Source organism: Euprymna scolopes, chromosome 36 (genome assembly GCF_053919585.1).
Source record: "Euprymna scolopes isolate OS-2025 chromosome 36, ASM5391958v1, whole genome shotgun sequence".
Taxonomy (NCBI): domain Eukaryota; kingdom Metazoa; phylum Mollusca; class Cephalopoda; order Sepiida; family Sepiolidae; genus Euprymna; species Euprymna scolopes.
Genome location: NC_136517.1, coordinates 63,550,309 through 63,573,746, shown reverse-complemented (window position 1 = coordinate 63,573,746; position 23,438 = coordinate 63,550,309). Strand labels below are relative to the sequence as shown.

General features: G+C 34.6%; 1 protein-coding gene across 3 annotated transcripts in view; it reads left to right on the top strand.

Moving 5' to 3' along the window:
• The window catches only part of LOC145260541 (uncharacterized), a 158,490-nt gene that overhangs the window by 10,454 nt on the left and 124,598 nt on the right, over positions 1–23,438 (top strand). For 2 of the 3 annotated variants that reach the window (XM_080118756.1, XM_080118755.1), the window contains exon 2: positions 3,386–3,416. The exons of the other annotated variant lie outside the window; for it this stretch is intronic. Coding sequence is in view for 1 of the 2 variants with exons in the window: in XM_080118755.1 (XP_079974881.1) it covers positions 3,386–3,416 (31 nt within the window). In the remaining variant the exon portion in view is untranslated. The remainder of the gene's footprint in view (positions 1–3,385; positions 3,417–23,438) is intronic. 3 annotated transcript variants of the gene reach the window in all.

The window sequence follows — 23,438 nt, the reverse complement described above, 5'->3', positions numbered from 1 at the left end:
CGCCTCCCATTTTGAAATGTCTATTAAAAAGTAAATAAATTATAAATTGAAGAGAAAAGGTCAATTAATATTCAAATTTAAACCAAAAAAAGTAGTGTTTTTTTAGAAATTTACCTGTAAAGACCGAAGTTAAAACCTTTTTTTTTAAAAAAACATGTTTTTTTTTTGTTTTTTTTTTAATGAAACCTTGGTCCTTGCTCCTTTAATTGGAAAAAAAAATTAGGGCTTGAGTTACATTTTTCAAGGAGTTATAAGCTTGGAAAGACAGGGTGGAATTATTCACTATTTTTCGCGAAATTTCTTACACACCTACCAATCTACCCATGTTAAGAACTGCTTTCGCAATAGACACCCCTAACCTTGCCAGAATACCCGAAAAGCTATAAAAGTTGACGTGTCGAATGTGAACGATGAGTAGGACGTAATGTAAAAATGTACCGAATTTAAAAGGGAATGAAATTCAAATTTCCGTTCCATTTTTACAACCGTAAAGCAGAGCATTCTATGCAAATTTTACCTAACTTACTGTATTAATGCTATTTTGTTAAGCAAGAAAAAAAAAGGGTAAATATCCAGATACGCTACTGCAGAACACCGACCACTCTAATTTGTTTTTTTATAGGTAATTGAGGTCGCTGACAACGAATCTGATAGTCAAACTTGGGGCAAATTTACCGTTTGCATGGTACTTACCCCTGAACCCACGAACCTCTTTCCACCATTTTGCAGCTTCCGTTTATGCTACGCGCATGCACGCTGTAGCATAAACGACGGCTTCACCAAGCAAACTACGTTGGGGGGAGGGGATTTTTTTTTCCAGGACATAGAATTTTCTAATTTTCAAAAATACATTATAGCGCTTTTTGGGTGGAAAATTAAATTTTCCGAACTCAATATTTTTCAATTTTTAAACTTTAAAAATCTATCAAAATTTTTCTATTGATTCTATTTTTACGATATTTTCAGGGTCAATGTGAAATTTTATGATCTTTCCAATAAACCGAATATAATATTTTAGACAAACGTTTTTTTTTTTAATTCAAGTGTCTATTAAAAAGTAAATAATTAATTTACTCACCAAAGTCTTATATATCACAAATTGAAGAGAAAACGTCAATAAATAATATATTCAAATTTAAAAAAAAAAGTAGTGTTTTTTAGAAATTTACCTGTAAAGTTCGAAGTTTAAAACCTTTTTTTTAAACCAGGTTGTTTGTTTTTTCTTTTGTTTTTTTAATGAAATCTTGGTCCTTGCTCCTTTAATTGAAAAAAAATTAGGGCTTGAATTACAGTTTTCGAGGAGTTATAAGCTTGGAAAGATGAGGTGGAATTATTCACTATTTTTCACAAAATTTCTGACACACCTATCCATGCATACAACCAAATTCCCGTCACTGAGGAAGACATTCCTAAGACCGCAATATGCAGACCTATTGGACTATTCGAATTCACCTGCTTGGCTTTTGGACTGCGTAATGATACCCAGACATTTCAAAGATTTATTGACAAAGTCCTTCGCGGACTACCCTTAGTTTTCGCATACATCGACGACATCCTGATCGCACAGGAAGAACACTTGACCCACGTTACTGAAGGCTTCCAATGTTGCGAAATGTGAATTCAGTTTCAATTCCCTGGATTTTCTCGGACATCAGATGGACAGATCTGGACTTAAGCCCTTGCCTTCGAAAGTGCGAACAATCCAGCATTTTCCTGTACTTACTTTCTTGCATCAGCTACGTCATTACGTTTGACTTGTGAATTACTAACATTTCCACTATATGTTGGAAGGGAGACAATTCACAATTTTTACCGATCACAAACCATTGATTGCTTCCCTTACATCATCCATTTCTAGTAAACACACATCTATAGAATTATGACAGATGGATTTTCTGCCGACATTCAATATTTACCAGGCAAGACAAATAATGTGTCAGACTTTCCCGTTTCTGCGATCTCAACAGTCTCGAGAAACCTATAGACTTCGACTGCATTGCAGCCGAACAGGACCGAGACACATCACTAAGTTTGTCAACTTCATCTGCTGAAAAAGACTCTGATCCCTTTTTCAGACAACCTAATCTGGTACAATACCTTTATTGCATATCCAAGACCATACTTGCCTCCTTGTCAGAAGAAAATTTTTGGTCACTTTCACGATCTAACACACCCTGGCAAGTGTGCAACAGTCAAGCCGATCTCAGCTTGTTTTTGTTTTTTTGCCCAATATGAACATCAACATATGCCAATGGAATCGGGCATGGATTTCCTGCCAAACTACAAAATACATCACCATACTGAGTCTACCGCAGGCAATTTCTCAGTATTTGTCACTTGTTTCTTCCATGTCCATTTGGACACCGTTAGTCCTCTACCACCTTCCACTGGTCATCACTACATTCTCACTATGATAGACCATTTCACTCATCGGCTAGCAGCAATCACCTTGCATAACATTTCCACAGAAGTTTTAACCCGTGCATTCGTAGAGAATTGAATCTCTAACTTTAGTGTACCCATCACTGTTACCAGGTTCCCAGTTTACATCACATACTGAGGAAATTTCCCACATTGCAATAACCCCTTATCATCCTTCCACTAACAGGATGGTAGAAGAGCACTTTCATCGTCAACTTAAATCTGCCTTAGTTTCTTAGCCCGAATCGCATCGCTGGAATGAACATTTGCCACTCGTTCCTCTCGGACTTCAATTCATTAGTAAAGGAGACCTGAACGCTACATCAGCAGAGATGAATTTTGGAACCATCCTTTGCCTTCCAGATGAATTTTTAACAGTCGACAAGTCCGTACCCGCAACACTTTCGGTTATACTGACTGTCTGAAACTTGCAATGTCTCAAGTGATGTACACTCCACTGCACTCTGTCACCATACTATCCACCTGATCTCCATTTGTGCAGGTTCGTTTTTGTTCATATCAACTGGATACGCAGATCTCTACAGCCATTGTACGATGGACCATATCTAGTGTTAGAACGTTCTGAAAAATATTTTGTCATTGATCGCAACAGTAAAGTGATTCGATTGCAATCGTGTTAAACTCGTTTTCTTTCTAATCTTCCTTTTGCCAGTTTTTTAGATTCAGAACCCATATTCATACTCAACCTTGATCCAATCATGACACCAGATTCAGACGTCATTACACCTGCACCTCACCATGTAATGAACCTGATGTACACCTTCCAGATCTGAACCTGCATTTACACCTGCAACCCACATGACTTGAAGTGGTCATCACATAGAATTTCCACACAAATATGCAGACTTTGACACTTTTTAATAAATTTCTTTTTCGTTCTGATGCATATTGACCATATACATCTGCATGCTTTTCTAATTTTCTTCTTTTTTTTTTCCTTTAGCTTCCAGCCATCTCAAACTTGTGACATCGAGGTAAACCATAATTATCTCCCTTTAATTCTTTCGCTTCATATTTTTTGTTCTCTTTTCCCTTGGACGCTAAGGCATGCGGATGCGTCACACCATGCTCCTGTTTTGCATTCACACAAAAGACATTTGCATTCCTATAAAGAGACTCTCAAAATTATCACGCAAGTAATGTTCTTCGATATTGAACTGGATCTCATTACCCTTGTAACAATCACTGTAAATAAATGTACATTGGCTGTAAATTATAATCTCGGCATCTTTGTGTATTCATTCTTGGCCAGAGGACCAAGTGATCCTTGTACATTATTCCTCTCCACACAAAGGGATTGGTAACTCTGATTCCCAACATGTTCAATATGGCTGTCGTGGTTTTTGTTCAAAAGCTGATCTATTAACTGTTGTAACTGAATGGGTCTGTCGGTTTTATAGATACTTCAGGCAAGAGTAGAGTCATTGCACTTGACATTTCACTAGTGTTTTACAGTGTCACATCCTGGTTTTCTACATAATCTTTGAGGCTATGGTATTTGTTCTTGACATTTCACTAGGGTTTTACAGTGTCACATCCTGGTTTTCTACATAATCTTTGAAGCTATGGTATTTGTTCTTGACATTTCACTAGTGTTTTACAGTGTCACATCCTGGTTTTCTACATAATTTTTGAGGCTATGGTATTTGTTCTTGACATTTCACTAGTGTTTTACAGTGTCACATCCTGGTTTTCTACATAATCTTTGAAGCTATGGTATTTGTTCTTGACATTTCACTAGTGTTTTACAGTGTCACATCCTGGTTTTCTACATAATTTTTGAGGCTATGGTATTTGTTCTTGACATTTCACTAGTGTTTTACAGTGTCACATCCTGGTTTTCTACATAATGTTTGAGGCTATGGTATTTGTTCTTGACATTTCACTAGTGTTTTACAGTGTCACATCCTGGTTTTCTACATAATCTTTGAGGCTATGGTATTTGTTCTTGACATTTCACTAGTGTTTTACAGTGTCACATCCTGGTTTTCTACATAATCTTTGAAGCTATGGTATTTGTTCTTGACATTTCACTAGTGTTTTACAGTGTCACATCCTGGTTTTCTACATAATTTTTGAGGCTATGGTATTTGTTCTTGACATTTCACTAGTGTTTTACAGTGTCACATCCTGGTTTTCTACATAATTTTTGAGGCTATGGTATTTGTTCTTGACATTTCACTAGTGTTTTACAGTGTCACATCCTGGTTTTCTACATAATTTTTGAGGCTATGGTATTTGTTCTTGACATTTCACTAGTGTTTTACAGTGTCACATCCTGGTTTTCTACATAATCTTTGAGGCTATGGTATTTGTTCTTGACATTTCACTAGTGTTTTACAGTGTCACATCCTGGTTTTCTACATAATCTTTGAAGCTATGGTATTTGTTCTTGACATTTCACTAGTGTTTTACAGTGTCACATCCTGGTTTTCTACATAATCTTTGAGGCTATGGTATTTGTTCTTGATATTTCACTAGTGTTTTACAGTGTCACATCCTGGTTTTCTACATAATCTTTGAAGCTATGGTATTTGTTCTTGACATTTCACTAGTGTTTTACAGTGTCACATCCTGGTTTTCTACATAATTTTTGAAGCTATGGTATTTGTTCTTGACATTTCACTAGGGTTTTACAGTGTCACATCCTGGTTTTCTACATAATCTTTGAAGCTATGGTATTTGTTCTTGACATTTCACTAGTGTTTTACAGTGTCACATCCTGGTTTTCTACATAATCTTTGAGGCTATGGTATTTGTTCTTGACATTTCACTAGGGTTTTACAGTGTCACATCCTGGTTTTCTACATAATCTTTGAAGCTATGGTATTTGTTCTTGACATTTCACTAGTGTTTTACAGTGTCACATCCTGGTTTTCTACATAATCTTTGAGGCTATGGTATTTGTTCTTGACATTTCACTAGGGTTTTACAGTGTCACATCCTGGTTTTCTACATAATCTTTGAAGCTATGGTATTTGTTCTTGACATTTCACTAGTGTTTTACAGTGTCACATCCTGGTTTTCTACATAATCTTTGAAGCTATGGTATTTGTTCTTGACATTTCACTAGTGTTTTACAGTGTCACATCCTGGTTTTCTACATAATTTTTGAGGCTATGGTATTTGTTCTTGACATTTCACTAGTGTTTTACAGTGTCACATCCTGGTTTTCTACATAATCTTTGAGGCTATGGTATTTGTTCTTGACATTTCACTAGTGTTTTACAGTGTCACATCCTGGTTTTCTACATAATCTTTGAAGCTATGGTATTTGTTCTTGACATTTCACTAGTGTTTTACAGTGTCACATCCTGGTTTTCTACATAATCTTTGAGGCTATGGTATTTGTTCTTGACATTTCACTAGTGTTTTACAGTGTCACATCCTGGTTTTCTACATAATCTTTGAAGCTATGGTATTTGTTCTTGACATTTCACTAGTGTTTTACAGTGTCACATCCTGGTTTTCTACATAATCTTTGAGGCTATGGTATTTGTTCTTGACATTTCACTAGGGTTTTACAGTGTCACATCCTGGTTTTCTACATAATCTTTGAAGCTATGGTATTTGTTCTTGACATTTCACTAGTGTTTTACAGTGTCACATCCTGGTTTTCTACATAATCTTTGAGGCTATGGTATTTGTTCTTGACATTTCACTAGGGTTTTACAGTGTCACATCCTGGTTTTCTACATAATCTTTGAAGCTATGGTATTTGTTCTTGACATTTCACTAGGGTTTTACAGTGTCACATCCTGGTTTTCTACATAATCATTGAAGCTATGGTATTTGTTCTTGACATTTCACTAGTGTTTTACAGTGTCACATCCTGGTTTTCTACATAATTTTTGAGGCTATGGTATTTGTTCTTGACATTTCACTAGGGTTTTACAGTGTCACATCCTGGTTTTCTACATAATCTTTGAAGCTATGGTATTTGTTCTTGACATTTCACTAGTGTTTTACAGTGTCACATCCTGGTTTTCTACATAATCTTTGAGGCTATGGTATTTGTTCTTGACATTTCACTAGGGTTTTACAGTGTCACATCCTGGTTTTCTACATAATCTTTGAAGCTATGGTATTTGTTCTTGACATTTCACTAGTGTTTTACAGTGTCACATCCTGGTTTTCTACATAATCTTTGAGGCTATGGTATTTGTTCTTGACATTTCACTAGGGTTTTACAGTGTCACATCCTGGTTTTCTACATAATCTTTGAAGCTATGGTATTTGTTCTTGACATTTCACTAGTGTTTTACAGTGTCACATCCTGGTTTTCTACATAATTTTTGAGGCTATGGTATTTGTTCTTGACATTTCACTAGTGTTTTACAGTGTCACATCCTGGTTTTCTACATAATCTTTGAAGCTATGGTATTTGTTCTTGACATTTCACTAGTGTTTTACAGTGTCACATCCTGGTTTTCTACATAATCTTTGAGGCTATGGTATTTGTTCTTGACATTTCACTAGTGTTTTACAGTGTCACATCCTGGTTTTCTACATAATCTTTGAAGCTATGGTATTTGTTCTTGACATTTCACTAGTGTTTTACAGTGTCACATCCTGGTTTTCTACATAATCTTTGAGGCTATGGTATATGTTCTTGGCATTTCACTAGTGTTTTACAGTGTCACATCCTGGTTTTCTACATAATTTTTGAGGCTATGGTATTTGTTCTTGACATTTCACTAGTGTTTTACAGTGTCACATCCTGGTTTTCTACATAATTTTTGAGGCTATGGTATTTGTTCTTGACATTTCACTAGTGTTTTACAGTGTCACATCCTGGTTTTCTACATAATCTTTGAAGCTATGGTATTTGTTCTTGACATTTCACTAGTGTTTTACAGTGTCACATCCTGGTTTTCTACATAATCTTTGAGGCTATGGTATTTGTTCTTGACATTTCACTAGTGTTTTACAGTGTCACATCCTGGTTTTCTACATAATTTTTGAGGCTATGGTATTTGTTCTTGACATTTCACTAGTGTTTTACAGTGTCACATCCTGGTTTTCTACATAATTTTTGAGGCTATGGTATTTGTTCTTGTCATTTCACTAGTGTTTTACAGTGTCACATCCTGGTTTTCTACATAATCTTTGAGGCTATGGTATTTGTTCTTGACATTTCACTAGTGTTTTACAGTGTCACATCCTGGTTTTCTACATAATCTTTGAAGCTATGGTATTTGTTCTTGACATTTCACTAGTGTTTTACAGTGTCACATCCTGGTTTTCTACATAATCTTTGAGGCTATGGTATTTGTTCTTGACATTTCACTAGTGTTTTACAGTGTCACATCCTGGTTTTCTACATAATTTTTGAGGCTATGGTATTTGTTCTTGACATTTCACTAGTGTTTTACAGTGTCACATCCTGGTTTTCTACATAATCTTTGAAGCTATGGTATTTGTTCTTGACATGTCACTAGTGTTTTACAGTGTCACATCCTGGTTTTCTACATAATCTTTGAGGCTATGGTATTTGTTCTTGACATTTCACTAGTGTTTTACAGTGTCACATCCTGGTTTTCTACATAATATTTGAGGCTATGGTATTTGTTCTTGACATTTCACTAGTGTTTTACAGTGTCACATCCTGGTTTTCTACATAATCTTTGAAGCTATGGTATTTGTTCTTGACATTTCACTAGTGTTTTACAGTGTCACATCCTGGTTTTCTACATAATCTTTGAGGCTATGGTATTTGTTCTTGACATTTCACTAGTGTTTTACAGTGTCACATCCTGGTTTTCTACATAATCTTTGAAGCTATGGTATTTGTTCTTGACATTTCACTAGTGTTTTACAGTGTCACATCCTGGTTTCCTACATAATTTTTGAGGCTATAGTATTTGTTCTTGACATTTCACTAGTGTTTTACAGTGTCACATCCTGGTTTTCTACATAATCTTTGAGGCTATGGTATTTGTTCTTGACATTTCACTAGTGTTTTACAGTGTCACATCCTGGTTTTCTACATAATTTTTGAGGCTATGGTATTTGTTCTTGACATTTCACTAGTGTTTTACAGTGTCACATCCTGGTTTTCTACATAATCTTTGAAGCTATGGTATTTGTTCTTGACATTTCACTAGTGTTTTACAGTGTCACATCCTGGTTGTCTACATAATCTTTGAGGCTATGGTATTTGTTCTTGACATTTCACTAGTGTTTTACAGTGTCACATCCTGGTTTTCTACATAATTTTTGAGGCTATCGTATTTGTTCTTGACATTTCACTAGTGTTTTACAGTGTCACATCCTGGTTTTCTACATAATCTTTGAGGCTATGGTATTTGTTCTTGACATTTCACTAGTGTTTTACAGTGTCACATCCTGGTTTTCTACATAATCTTTGAGGCTATGGTATTTGTTCTTGACATTTCACTAGTGTTTTACAGTGTCACATCCTGGTTTTCTACATAATCTTTGAGGCTATGGTATTTGTTCTTGACATTTCACTAGTGTTTTACAGTGTCACATCCTGGTTTTCTACATAATCTTTGAAGCTATGGTATTTGTTCTTGACGTTTCACTAGTGTTTTACAGTGTCACATCCTGGTTTTCTACATAATATTTGAGGCTATGGTATTTGTTCTTGACATTTCACTAGTGTTTTACAGTGTCACATCCTGGTTTTCTACATAATTTTTGAGGCTATGGTATTTGTTCTTGACATTTCACTAGTGTTTTACAGTGTCACATCCTGGTTTTCTACATAATTTTTGAGGCTATGGTATTTGTTCTTGACATTTCACTAGTGTTTTACAGTGTCACATCCTGGTTTTCTACATAATTTTTGAGGCTATGGTATTTGTTCTTGACATTTCACTAGTGTTTTACAGTGTCACATCCTGGTTTTCTACATAATCTTTGAGGCTATGGTATTTGTTCTTGACATTTCACTAGTGTTTTACAGTGTCACATCCTGGTTTTCTACATAATTTTTGAGGCTATGGTATTTGTTCTTGACATTTCACTAGTGTTTTACAGTGTCACATCCTGGTTTTCTACATAATCTTTGAGGCTATGGTATTTGTTCTTGACATTTCACTAGTGTTTTACAGTGTCACATCCTGGTTTTCTACATAATTTTTGAGGCTATGGTATTTGTTCTTGACATTTCACTAGTGTTTTACAGTGTCACATCCTGGTTTTCTACATAATTTTTGAGGCTATGGTATTTGTTCTTGACATTTCACTAGTGTTTTACAGTGTCACATCCTGGTTTTCTACATAATTTTTGAGGCTATGGTATTTGTTCTTGACATTTCACTAGTGTTTTACAGTGTCACATCCTGGTTTTCTACATAATCTTTGAGGCTATGGTATTTGTTCTTGACATTTCACTAGTGTTTTACAGTGTCACATCCTGGTTTTCTACATAATTTTTGAGGCTATGGTATTTGTTCTTGACATTTCACTAGTGTTTTACAGTGTCACATCCTGGTTTTCTACATAATTTTTGAGGCTATGGTATTTGTTCTTGACATTTCACTAGTGTTTTACAGTGTCACATCCTGGTTTTCTACATAATTTTTGAGGCTATGGTATTTGTTCTTGACATTTCACTAGTGTTTTACAGTGTCACATCCTGGTTTTCTACATAATTTTTGAGGCTATGGTATTTGTTCTTGACATTTCACTAGTGTTTTACAGTGTCACATCCTGGTTTTCTACATAATTTTTGAGGCTATGGTATTTGTTCTTGACATTTCACTAGTGTTTTACAGTGTCACATCCTGGTTTTCTACATAATTTTTGAGGCTATGGTATTTGTTCTTGACATTTCACTAGTGTTTTACAGTGTCACATCCTGGTTTTCTACATAATTTTTGAGGCTATGGTATTTGTTCTTGACATTTCACTAGTGTTTTACAGTGTCACATCCTGGTTTTCTACATAATTTTTGAGGCTATGGTATTTGTTCTTGACATTTCACTAGTGTTTTACAGTGTCACATCCTGGTTTTCTACATAATTTTTGAGGCTATGGTATTTGTTCTTGACATTTCACTAGTGTTTTACAGTGTCACATCCTGGTTTTCTACATAATTTTTGAGGCTATGGTATTTGTTCTTGACATTTCACTTGTGTTTTACAGTGTCACATCCTGGTTTTCTACATAATTTTTGAGGCTATGGTATTTGTTCTTGACATTTCACTAGTGTTTTACAGTGTCACATCCTGGTTTTCTACATAATTTTTGAGGCTATGGTATTTGTTCTTGACATTTCACTAGTGTTTTACAGTGTCACATCCTGGTTTTCTACATAATTTTTGAGGCTATGGTATTTGTTCTTGACATTTCACTAGTGTTTTACAGTGTCACATCCTGGTTTTCTACATAATTTTTGAGGCTATGGTATTTGTTCTTGACATTTCACTAGTGTTTTACAGTGTCACATCCTGGTTTTCTACATAATGTTTGAGGCTATGGTATTTGTTCTTGACATTTCACTAGTGTTTTACAGTGTCACATCCTGGTTTTCTACATAATTTTTGAGGCTATGGTATTTGTTCTTGACATTTCACTAGTGTTTTACAGTGTCACATCCTGGTTTTCTACATAATTTTTGAGGCTATGGTATTTGTTCTTGACATTTCACTAGTGTTTTACAGTGTCACATCCTGGTTTTCTACATAATCTTTGAGGCTATGGTATTTGTTCTTGACATTTCACTAGTGTTTTACAGTGTCACATCCTGGTTTTCTACATAATCTTTGAAGCTATGGTATTTGTTCTTGACATTTCACTAGTGTTTTACAGTGTCACATCCTGGTTTTCTACATAATCTTTGAGGCTATGGTATTTGTTCTTGACATTTCACTAGTGTTTTACAGTGTCACATCCTGGTTTTCTACATAATCTTTGAAGCTATGGTATTTGTTCTTGACATTTCACTAGTGTTTTACAGTGTCACATCCTGGTTTTCTACATAATGTTTGAAGCTATGGTATTTGTTCTTGACATTTCACTAGGGTTTTACAGTGTCACATCCTGGTTTTCTACATAATCTTTGAAGCTATGGTATTTGTTCTTGACATTTCACTAGTGTTTTACAGTGTCACATCCTGGTTTTCTACATAATCTTTGAGGCTATGGTATTTGTTCTTGACATTTCACTAGTGTTTTACAGTGTCACATCCTGGTTTTCTACATAATCTTTGAAGCTATGGTATTTGTTCTTGACATTTCACTAGTGTTTTACAGTGTCACATCCTGGTTTTCTACATAATCTTTGAGGCTATGGTATTTGTTCTTGACATTTCACTAGGGTTTTACAGTGTCACATCCTGGTTTTCTACATAATCTTTGAGGCTATGGTATTTGTTCTTGACATTTCACTAGTGTTTTACAGTGTCACATCCTGGTTTTCTACATAATCTTTGAGGCTATGGTATTTGTTCTTGACATTTCACTAGGGTTTTACAGTGTCACATCCTGGTTTTCTACATAATCTTTGAAGCTATGGTATTTGTTCTTGACATTTCACTAGGGTTTTACAGTGTCACATCCTGGTTTTCTACATAATCATTGAAGCTATGGTATTTGTTCTTGACATTTCACTAGTGTTTTACAGTGTCACATCCTGGTTTTCTACATAATTTTTGAGGCTATGGTATTTGTTCTTGACATTTCACTAGGGTTTTACAGTGTCACATCCTGGTTTTCTACATAATCTTTGAAGCTATGGTATTTGTTCTTGACATTTCACTAGGGTTTTACAGTGTCACATCCTGGTTTTCTACATAATCTTTGAAGCTATGGTATTTGTTCTTGACATTTCACTAGGGTTTTACAGTGTCACATCCTGGTTTTCTACATAATCTTTGAAGCTATGGTATTTGTTCTTGACATTTCACTAGTGTTTTACAGTGTCACATCCTGGTTTTCTACATAATCTTTGAGGCTATGGTATTTGTTCTTGACATTTCACTAGTGTTTTACAGTGTCACATCCTGGTTTTCTACATAATCTTTGAAGCTATGGTATTTGTTCTTGACATTTCACTAGTGTTTTACAGTGTCACATCCTGGTTTTCTACATAATCTTTGAGGCTATGGTATTTGTTCTTGACATTTCACTAGGGTTTTACAGTGTCACATCCTGGTTTTCTACATTATCTTTGAAGCTATGGTATTTGTTCTTGACATTTCACTAGTGTTTTACAGTGTCACATCCTGGTTTTCTACATAATTTTTGAGGCTATGGTATTTGTTCTTGACATTTCACTAGTGTTTTACAGTGTCACATCCTGGTTTTCTACATAATCTTTGAAGCTATGGTATTTGTTCTTGACATTTCACTAGTGTTTTACAGTGTCACATCCTGGTTTTCTACATAATCTTTGAGGCTATGGTATTTGTTCTTGACATTTCACTAGTGTTTTACAGTGTCACATCCTGGTTTTCTACATAATCTTTGAAGCTATGGTATTTGTTCTTGACATTTCACTAGTGTTTTACAGTGTCACATCCTGGTTTTCTACATAATCTTTGAAGCTATGGTATTTGTTCTTGACATTTCACTAGGGTTTTACAGTGTCACATCCTGGTTTTCTACATAATCTTTGAAGCTATGGTATTTGTTCTTGACATTTCACTAGTGTTTTACAGTGTCACATCCTGGTTTTCTACATAATCTTTGAGGCTATGGTATTTGTTCTTGACATTTCACTAGGGTTTTACAGTGTCACATCCTGGTTTTCTACATAATCTTTGAAGCTATGGTATTTGTTCTTGACATTTCACTAGTGTTTTACAGTGTCACATCCTGGTTTTCTACATAATCTTTGAGGCTATGGTATTTGTTCTTGACATTTCACTAGGGTTTTACAGTGTCACATCCTGGTTTTCTACATTATCTTTGAAGCTATGGTATTTGTTCTTGACATTTCACTAGTGTTTTACAGTGTCACATCCTGGTTTTCTACATAATTTTTGAGGCTATGGTATTTGTTCTTGACATTTCACTAGTGTTTTACAGTGTCACATCCTGGTTTTCTACATAATCTTTGAAGCTATGGTATTTGTTCTTGACATTTCACTAGTGTTTTACAGTGTCACATCCTGGTTTTCTACATAATCTTTGAGGCTATGGTATTTGTTCTTGACATTTCACTAGTGTTTTACAGTGTCACATCCTGGTTTTCTACATAATCTTTGAAGCTATGGTATTTGTTCTTGACATTTCACTAGTGTTTTACAGTGTCACATCCTGGTTTTCTACATAATCTTTGAGGCTATGGTATATGTTCTTGACATTTCACTAGTGTTTTACAGTGTCACATCCTGGTTTTCTACATAATTTTTGAGGCTATGGTATTTGTTCTTGACATTTCACTAGTGTTTTACAGTGTCACATCCTGGTTTTCTACATAATTTTTGAGGCTATGGTATTTGTTCTTGACATTTCACTAGTGTTTTACAGTGTCACATCCTGGTTTTCTACATAATCTTTGAAGCTATGGTATTTGTTCTTGACATTTCACTAGTGTTTTACAGTGTCACATCCTGGTTTTCTACATAATCTTTGAGGCTATGGTATTTGTTCTTGACATTTCACTAGTGTTTTACAGTGTCACATCCTGGTTTTCTACATAATTTTTGAGGCTATGGTATTTGTTCTTGACATTTCACTAGTGTTTTACAGTGTCACATCCTGGTTTTCTACATAATTTTTGGGGCTATGGTATTTGTTCTTGTCATTTCACTAGTGTTTTACAGTGTCACATCCTGGTTTTCTACATAATCTTTGAGGCTATGGTATTTGTTCTTGACATTTCACTAGTGTTTTACAGTGTCACATCCTGGTTTTCTACATAATCTTTGAAGCTATGGTATTTGTTCTTGACATTTTACTAGTGTTTTACAGTGTCACATCCTGGTTTTCTACATAATCTTTGAGGCTATGGTATTTGTTCTTGACATTTCACTAGTGTTTTACAGTGTCACATCCTGGTTTTCTACATAATCTTTGAAGCTATGGTATTTGTTCTTGACATGTCACTAGTGTTTTACAGTGTCACATCCTGGTTTTCTACATAATCTTTGAGGCTATGGTATTTGTTCTTGACATTTCACTAGTGTTTTACAGTGTCACATCCTGGTTTTCTACATAATATTTGAGGCTATGGTATTTGTTCTTGACATTTCACTAGTGTTTTACAGTGTCACATCCTGGTTTTCTACATAATCTTTGAAGCTATGGTATTTGTTCTTGACATTTCACTAGTGTTTTACAGTGTCACATCCTGGTTTTCTACATAATCTTTGAGGCTATGGTATTTGTTCTTGACATTTCACTAGTGTTTTACAGTGTCACATCCTGGTTTTCTACATAATCTTTGAAGCTATGGTATTTGTTCTTGACATTTCACTAGTGTTTTACAGTGTCACATCCTGGTTTCCTACATAATTTTTGAGGCTATGGTATTTGTTCTTGACATTTCACTAGTGTTTTACAGTGTCACATCCTGGTTTTCTACATAATCTTTGAGGCTATGGTATTTGTTCTTGACATTTCACTAGTGTTTTACAGTGTCACATCCTGGTTTTCTACATAATTTTTGAGGCTATGGTATTTGTTCTTGACATTTCACTTGTGTTTTACAGTGTCACATCCTGGTTGTCTACATAATCTTTGAAGCTATGGTATTTGTTCTTGACATTTCACTAGTGTTTTACAGTGTCACATCCTGGTTGTCTACATAATCTTTGAGGCTATGGTATTTGTTCTTGACATTTCACTAGTGTTTTACAGTGTCACATCCTGGTTTTCTACATAATTTTTGAGGCTATCGTATTTGTTCTTGACATTTCACTAGTGTTTTACAGTGTCACATCCTGGTTTTCTACATAATCTTTGAGGCTATGGTATTTGTTCTTGACATTTCACTAGTGTTTTACAGTGTCACATCCTGGTTTTCTACATAATCTTTGAGGCTATGGTATTTGTTCTTGACATTTCACTAGTGTTTTACAGTGTCACATCCTGGTTTTCTACATAATCTTTGAGGCTATGGTATTTGTTCTTGACATTTCACTAGTGTTTTACAGTGTCACATCCTGGTTTTCTACATAATCTTTGAAGCTATGGTATTTGTTCTTGACGTTTCACTAGTGTTTTACAGTGTCACATCCTGGTTTTCTACATAATCTTTGAGGCTATGGTATTTGTTCTTGACATTTCACTAGTGTTTTACAGTGTCACATCCTGGTTTTCTACATAATTTTTGAGGCTATGGTATTTGTTCTTGACATTTCACTAGTGTTTTACAGTGTCACATCCTGGTTTTCTACATAATTTTTGAGGCTATGGTATTTGTTCTTGACATTTCACTAGTGTTTTACAGTGTCACATCCTGGTTTTCTACATAATTTTTGAGGCTATGGTATTTGTTCTTGACATTTCACTAGTGTTTTACAGTGTCACATCCTGGTTTTCTACATAATCTTTGAGGCTATGGTATTTGTTCTTGACATTTCACTAGTGTTTTACAGTGTCACATCCTGGTTTTCTACATAATTTTTGAGGCTATGGTATTTGTTCTTGACATTTCACTAGTGTTTTACAGTGTCACATCCTGGTTTTCTACATAATCTTTGAGGCTATGGTATTTGTTCTTGACATTTCACTAGTGTTTTACAGTGTCACATCCTGGTTTTCTACATAATTTTTGAGGCTATGGTATTTGTTCTTGACATTTCACTAGTGTTTTACAGTGTCACATCCTGGTTTTCTACATAATTTTTGAGGCTATGGTATTTGTTCTTGACATTTCACTAGTGTTTTACAGTGTCACATCCTGGTTTTCTACATAATTTTTGAGGCTATGGTATTTGTTCTTGACATTTCACTAGTGTTTTACAGTGTCACATCATGGTTTTCTACATAATCTTTGAGGCTATGGTATTTGTTCTTGACATTTCACTAGTGTTTTACAGTGTCACATCCTGGTTTTCTACATAATTTTTGAGGCTATGGTATTTGTTCTTGACATTTCACTAGTGTTTTACAGTGTCACATCCTGGTTTTCTACATAATTTTTGAGGCTATGGTATTTGTTCTTGACATTTCACTAGTGTTTTACAGTGTCACATCCTGGTTTTCTACATAATTTTTGAGGCTATGGTATTTGTTCTTGACATTTCACTAGTGTTTTACAGTGTCACATCCTGGTTTTCTACATCATTTTTGAGGCTATGGTATTTGTTCTTGACATTTCACTAGTGTTTTACAGTGTCACATCCTGGTTTTCTACATCATTTTTGAGGCTATGGTATTTGTTCTTGACATTTCACTAGTGTTTTACAGTGTCACATCCTGGTTTTCTACATAATTTTTGAGGCTATGGTATTTGTTCTTGACATTTCACTAGTGTTTTACAGTGTCACATCCTGGTTTTCTACATAATTTTTGAGGCTATGGTATTTGTTCTTGACATTTCACTAGTGTTTTACAGTGTCACATCCTGGTTTTCTACATAATTTTTGAGGCTATGGTATTTGTTCTTGACATTTCACTAGTGTTTTACAGTGTCACATCCTGGTTTTCTACATAATTTTTGAGGCTATGGTATTTGTTCTTGACATTTCACTAGTGTTTTACAGTGTCACATCCTGGTTTTCTACATAATTTTTGAGGCTATGGTATTTGTTCTTGACATTTCACTAGTGTTTTACAGTGTCACATCCTGGTTTTCTACATAATTTTTGAGGCTATGGTATTTGTTCTTGACATTTCACTAGTGTTTTACAGTGTCACATCCTGGTTTTCTACATAATTTTTGAGGCTATGGTATTTGTTCTTGACATTTCACTAGTGTTTTACAGTGTCACATCCTGGTTTTCTACATAATTTTTGAGGCTATGGTATTTGTTCTTGACATTTCACTAGTGTTTTACAGTGTCACATCCTGGTTTTCTACATAATTTTTGAGGCTATGGTATTTGTTCTTGACATTTCACTAGTGTTTTACAGTGTCACATCCTGGTTTTCTACATAATTTTTGAGGCTATGGTATTTGTTCTTGACATTTCACTAGTGTTTTACAGTGTCACATCCTGGTTTTCTACATAATTTTTGAGGCTATGGTATTTGTTCTTGACATTTCACTAGTGTTTTACAGTGTCACATCCTGGTTTTCTACATAATTTTTGAGGCTATGGTATTTGTTCTTGACATTTCACTAGTGTTTTACAGTGTCACATCCTGGTTTTCTACATAATTTTTGAGGCTATGGTATTTGTTCTTGACATTTCACTAGTGTTTTACAGTGTCACATCCTGGTTTTCTACATAATCTTTGAAGCTATGGTATTTGTTCTTGACATTTCACTAGTGTTTTACAGTGTCACATCCTGGTTTTCTACATAATCTTTGAAGCTATGGTATTTGTTCTTGACATTTCACTAGTGTTTTACAGTGTCACATCCTGGTTTTCTACATAATTTTTGAGGCTATGGTATTTGTTCTTGACATTTCACTAGTGTTTTACAGTGTCACATCCTGGTTTTCTACATAATTTTTGAGGCTATGGTATTTGTTCTTGACATTTCACTAGTGTTTTACAGTGTCACATCCTGGTTTTCTACATAATTTTTGAGGCTATGGTATTTGTTCTTGACATTTCACTAGTGTTTTACAGTGTCACATCCTGGTTTTCTACATAATTTTTGAGGCTATGGTATTTGTTCTTGACATTTCACTAGTGTTTTACAGTGTCACATCCTGGTTTTCTACATAATTTTTGAGGCTATGGTATTTGTTCTTGACATTTCACTAGTGTTTTACAGTGTCACATCCTGGTTTTCTACATAATTTTTGAGGCTATGGTATTTGTTCTTGACATTTCACTAGTGTTTTACAGTGTCACATCCTGGTTTTCTACATAATTTTTGAGGCTATGGTATTTGTTCTTGACATTTCACTAGTGTTTTACAGTGTCACATCCTGGTTTTCTACATAATTTTTGAGGCTATGGTATTTGTTCTTGACATTTCACTAGTGTTTTACAGTGTCACATCCTGGTTTTCTACATAATCTTTGAAGCTATGGTATTTGTTCTTGACATTTCACTAGTGTTTTACAGTGTCACATCCTGGTTTTCTACATAATTTTTGAGGCTATGGTATTTGTTCTTGACATTTCACTAGTGTTTTACAGTGTCACATCCTGGTTTTCTACATAATTTTTGAGGCTATGGTATTTGTTCTTGACATTTCACTAGTGTTTTACAGTGTCACATCCTGGTTTTCTACATAATTTTTGAGGCTATGGTATTTGTTCTTGACATTTCACTAGTGTTTTACAGTGTCACATCCTGGTTTTCTACATAATTTTTGAGGATATGGTATTTGTTCTTGACATTTCACTAGTGTTTTACAGTGTCACATCCTGGTTTTCTACATAATTTTTGAGGCTATGGTATTTGTTCTTGACATTTCACTAGTGTTTTACAGTGTCACATCCTGGTTTTCTACATAATTTTTGAGGCTATGGTATTTGTTCTTGACATTTCACTAGTGTTTTACAGTGTCACATCCTGGTTTTCTACATAATCTTTGAAGCTATGGTATTTGTTCTTGACATTTCACTAGTGTTTTACAGTGTCACATCCTGGTTTTCTACATAATTTTTGAGGCTATGGTATTTGTTCTTGACATTTCACTAGTGTTTTACAGTGTCACATCCTGGTTTTCTACATAATTTTTGAGGCTATGGTATTTGTTCTTGACATTTCACTAGTGTTTTACAGTGTCACATCCTGGTTTTCTACATAATTTTTGAGGCTATGGTATTTGTTCTTGACATTTCACTAGTGTTTTACAGTGTCACATCCTGGTTTTCTACATAATCTTTGAAGCTATGGTATTTGTTCTTGACATTTCACTAGTGTTTTACAGTGTCACATCCTGGTTTTCTACATAATTTTTGAGGATATGGTATTTGTTCTTGACATTTCACTAGTGTTTTACAGTGTCACATCCTGGTTTTCTACATAATTTTTGAGGCTATGGTATTTGTTATTGACATTTCACTAGTGTTTTACAGTGTCACATCCTGGTTTTCTACATAATTTTTGAGGCTATGGTATTTGTTCTTGACATTTCACTAGTGTTTTACAGTGTCACATCCTGGTTTTCTACATAATCTTTGAAGCTATGGTATTTGTTCTTGACATTTCACTAGTGTTTTACAGTGTCACATCCTGGTTTTCTACATAATTTTTGAGGCTATGGTATTTGTTCTTGACATTTCACTAGTGTTTTACAGTGTCACATCCTGGTTTTCTACATAATTTTTGAGGCTATGGTATTTGTTCTTGACATTTCACTAGTGTTTTACAGTGTCACATCCTGGTTTTCTACATAATTTTTGAGGCTATGGTATTTGTTCTTGACATTTCACTAGTGTTTTACAGTGTCACATCCTGGTTTTCTACATAATCTTTGAGGATATGGTATTTGTTCTTGACTTTTCACTAGTGTTTTACAGTGTCACATCCTGGTTTTCTACATAATCTTTTAAGCTATGGTATTTGTTCTTGACATTTCACTAGTGTTTTACAGTGTCACATCCTGGTTTTCTACATAATTTTTGAGGATATGGTATTTGTTCTTGACATTTCACTAGTGTTTTACAGTGTCACATCCTGGTTTTCTACATAATTTTTGAGGCTATGGTATTTGTTCTTGACATTTCACTAGTGTTTTACAGTGTCACATCCTGGTTTTCTACATAATTTTTGAGGCTATGGTATTTGTTCTTGATATTTCACTAGTGTTTTACAGTGTCACATCCTGGTTTTCTACATAATCTCTGAAGCTATGGTATTTGTACTTGACATTTCACTAGTGTTTTACAGTGTCACATCCTGGTTTTCTACATAATTTTTGAGGCTATGGTATTTGTTCTTGACATTTCACTAGTGTTTTACAGTGTCACATCCTGGTTTTCTACATAATTTTTGAGGCTATGGTATTTGTTCTTGACATTTCACTAGTGTTTTACAGTGTCACATCCTGGTTTTCTACATAATTTTTGAGGATATGGTATTTGTTCTTGACATTTCACTAGTGTTTTACAGTGTCACATCCTGGTTTTCTACATAATTTTTGAGGCTATGGTATTTGTTCTTGACATTTCACTAGTGTTTTACAGTGTCACATCCTGGTTTTCTACATAATTTTTGAGGATATGGTATTTGTTCTTGACATTTCACTAGTGTTTTACAGTGTCACATCCTGGTTTTCTACATAATTTTTGAGGATATGGTATTTGTTCTTGACATTTCACTAGTGTTTTACAGTGTCACATCCTGGTTTTCTACATAATTTTTGAGGATATGGTATTTGTTCTTGACATTTCACTAGTGTTTTACAGTGTCACATCCTGGTTTTCTACATAATTTTTGAGGCTATGGTATTTGTTCTTGACATTTCACTAGTGTTTTACAGTGTCACATCCTGGTTTTCTACATAATCTTTGAAGCTATGGTATTTGTTCTTGACATTTCACTAGTGTTTTACAGTGTCACATCCTGGTTTTCTACATAATTTTTGAGGATATGGTATTTGTTCTTGACATTTCACTAGTGTTTTACAGTGTCACATCCTGGTTTTCTACATAATTTTTGAGGCTATGGTATTTGTTATTGACATTTCACTAGTGTTTTACAGTGTCACATCCTGGTTTTCTACATAATTTTTGAGGCTATGGTATTTGTTCTTGACATTTCACTAGTGTTTTACAGTGTCACATCCTGGTTTTCTACATAATCTTTGAAGCTATGGTATTTGTTCTTGACATTTCACTAGTGTTTTACAGTGTCACATCCTGGTTTTCTACATAATTTTTGAGGCTATGGTATTTGTTCTTGACATTTCACTAGTGTTTTACAGTGTCACATCCTGGTTTTCTACATAATTTTTGAGGCTATGGTATTTGTTCTTGACATTTCACTAGTGTTTTACAGTGTCACATCCTGGTTTTCTACATAATTTTTGAGGCTATGGTATTTGTTCTTGACATTTCACTAGTGTTTTACAGTGTCACATCCTGGTTTTCTACATAATCTTTGAGGATATGGTATTTGTTCTTGACTTTTCACTAGTGTTTTACAGTGTCACATCCTGGTTTTCTACATAATCTTTTAAGCTATGGTATTTGTTCTTGACATTTCACTAGTGTTTTACAGTGTCACATCCTGGTTTTCTACATAATTTTTGAGGATATGGTATTTGTTCTTGACATTTCACTAGTGTTTTACAGTGTCACATCCTGGTTTTCTACATAATTTTTGAGGCTATGGTATTTGTTCTTGACATTTCACTAGTGTTTTACAGTGTCACATCCTGGTTTTCTACATAATTTTTGAGGCTATGGTATTTGTTCTTGATATTTCACTAGTGTTTTACAGTGTCACATCCTGGTTTTCTACATAATCTCTGAAGCTATGGTATTTGTACTTGACATTTCACTAGTGTTTTACAGTGTCACATCCTGGTTTTCTACATAATTTTTGAGGCTATGGTATTTGTTCTTGACATTTCACTAGTGTTTTACAGTGTCACATCCTGGTTTTCTACATAATTTTTGAGGCTATGGTATTTGTTCTTGACATTTCACTAGTGTTTTACAGTGTCACATCCTGGTTTTCTACATAATCTTTGAAGCTATGGTATTTGTTCTTGACATTTCACTAGTGTTTTACAGTGTCACATCCTGGTTTTCTACATAATCTTTGAAGCTATGGTATTTGTTCTTGACATTTCACTAGTGTTTTACAGTGTCACATCCTGGTTTTCTACATAATTTTTGAGGATATGGTATTTGTTCTTGACATTTCACTAGTGTTTTACAGTGTCACATCCTGGTTTTCTACATAATTTTTGAGGCTATGGTATTTGTTCTTGACATTTCACTAGTGTTTTACAGTGTCACATCCTGGTTTTCTACATAATTTTTGAGGCTATGGTATTTGTTCTTGACATTTCACTAGTGTTTTACAGTGTCACATCCTGGTTTTCTACATAATCTTTGAAGCTATGGTATTTGTTCTTGACATTTCACTAGTGTTTTACAGTGTCACATCCTGGTTTTCTACATAATCTTTGAAGCTATGGTATTTGTTCTTGACATTTCACTAGTGTTTTACAGTGTCACATCCTGGTTTTCTACATAATTTTTGAGGATATGGTATTTGTTCTTGACATTTCACTAGTGTTTTACAGTGTCACATCCTGGTTTTCTACATAATTTTTGAGGCTATGGTATTTGTTCTTGACATTTCACTAGTGTTTTACAGTGTCACATCCTGGTTTTCTACATAATTTTTGAGGCTATGGTATTTGTTCTTGACATTTCACTAGTGTTTTACAGTGTCACATCCTGGTTTTCTACATAATCTTTGAAGCTATGGTATTTGTTCTTGACATTTCACTAGTGTTTTACAGTGTCACATCCTGGTTTTCTACATAATCTTTGAAGCTATGGTATTTGTTCTTGACATTTCACTAGTGTTTTACAGTGTCACATCCTGGTTTTCTACATAATTTTTGAGGCTATGGTATTTGTTCTTGACATTTCACTAGTGTTTTACAGTGTCACATCCTGGTTTTCTACATAATTTTTGAGGCTATGGTATTTGTTCTTGACATTTCACTAGTGTTTTACAGTGTCACATCCTGGTTTTCTACATAATTTTTGAGGCTATGGTATTTGTTCTTGACATTTCACTAGTGTTTTACAGTGTCACATCCTGGTTTTCTACATAATCTTTGAAGCTATGGTATTTGTTCTTGACATTTCACTAGTGTTTTACAGTGTCACATCCTGGTTTTCTACATAATCTTTGAAGCTATGGTATTTGTTCTTGACATTTCACTAGTGTTTTACAGTGTCACATCCTGGTTTTCTACATAATTTTTGAGGATATGGTATTTGTTCTTGACATTTCACTAGTGTTTTACAGTGTCA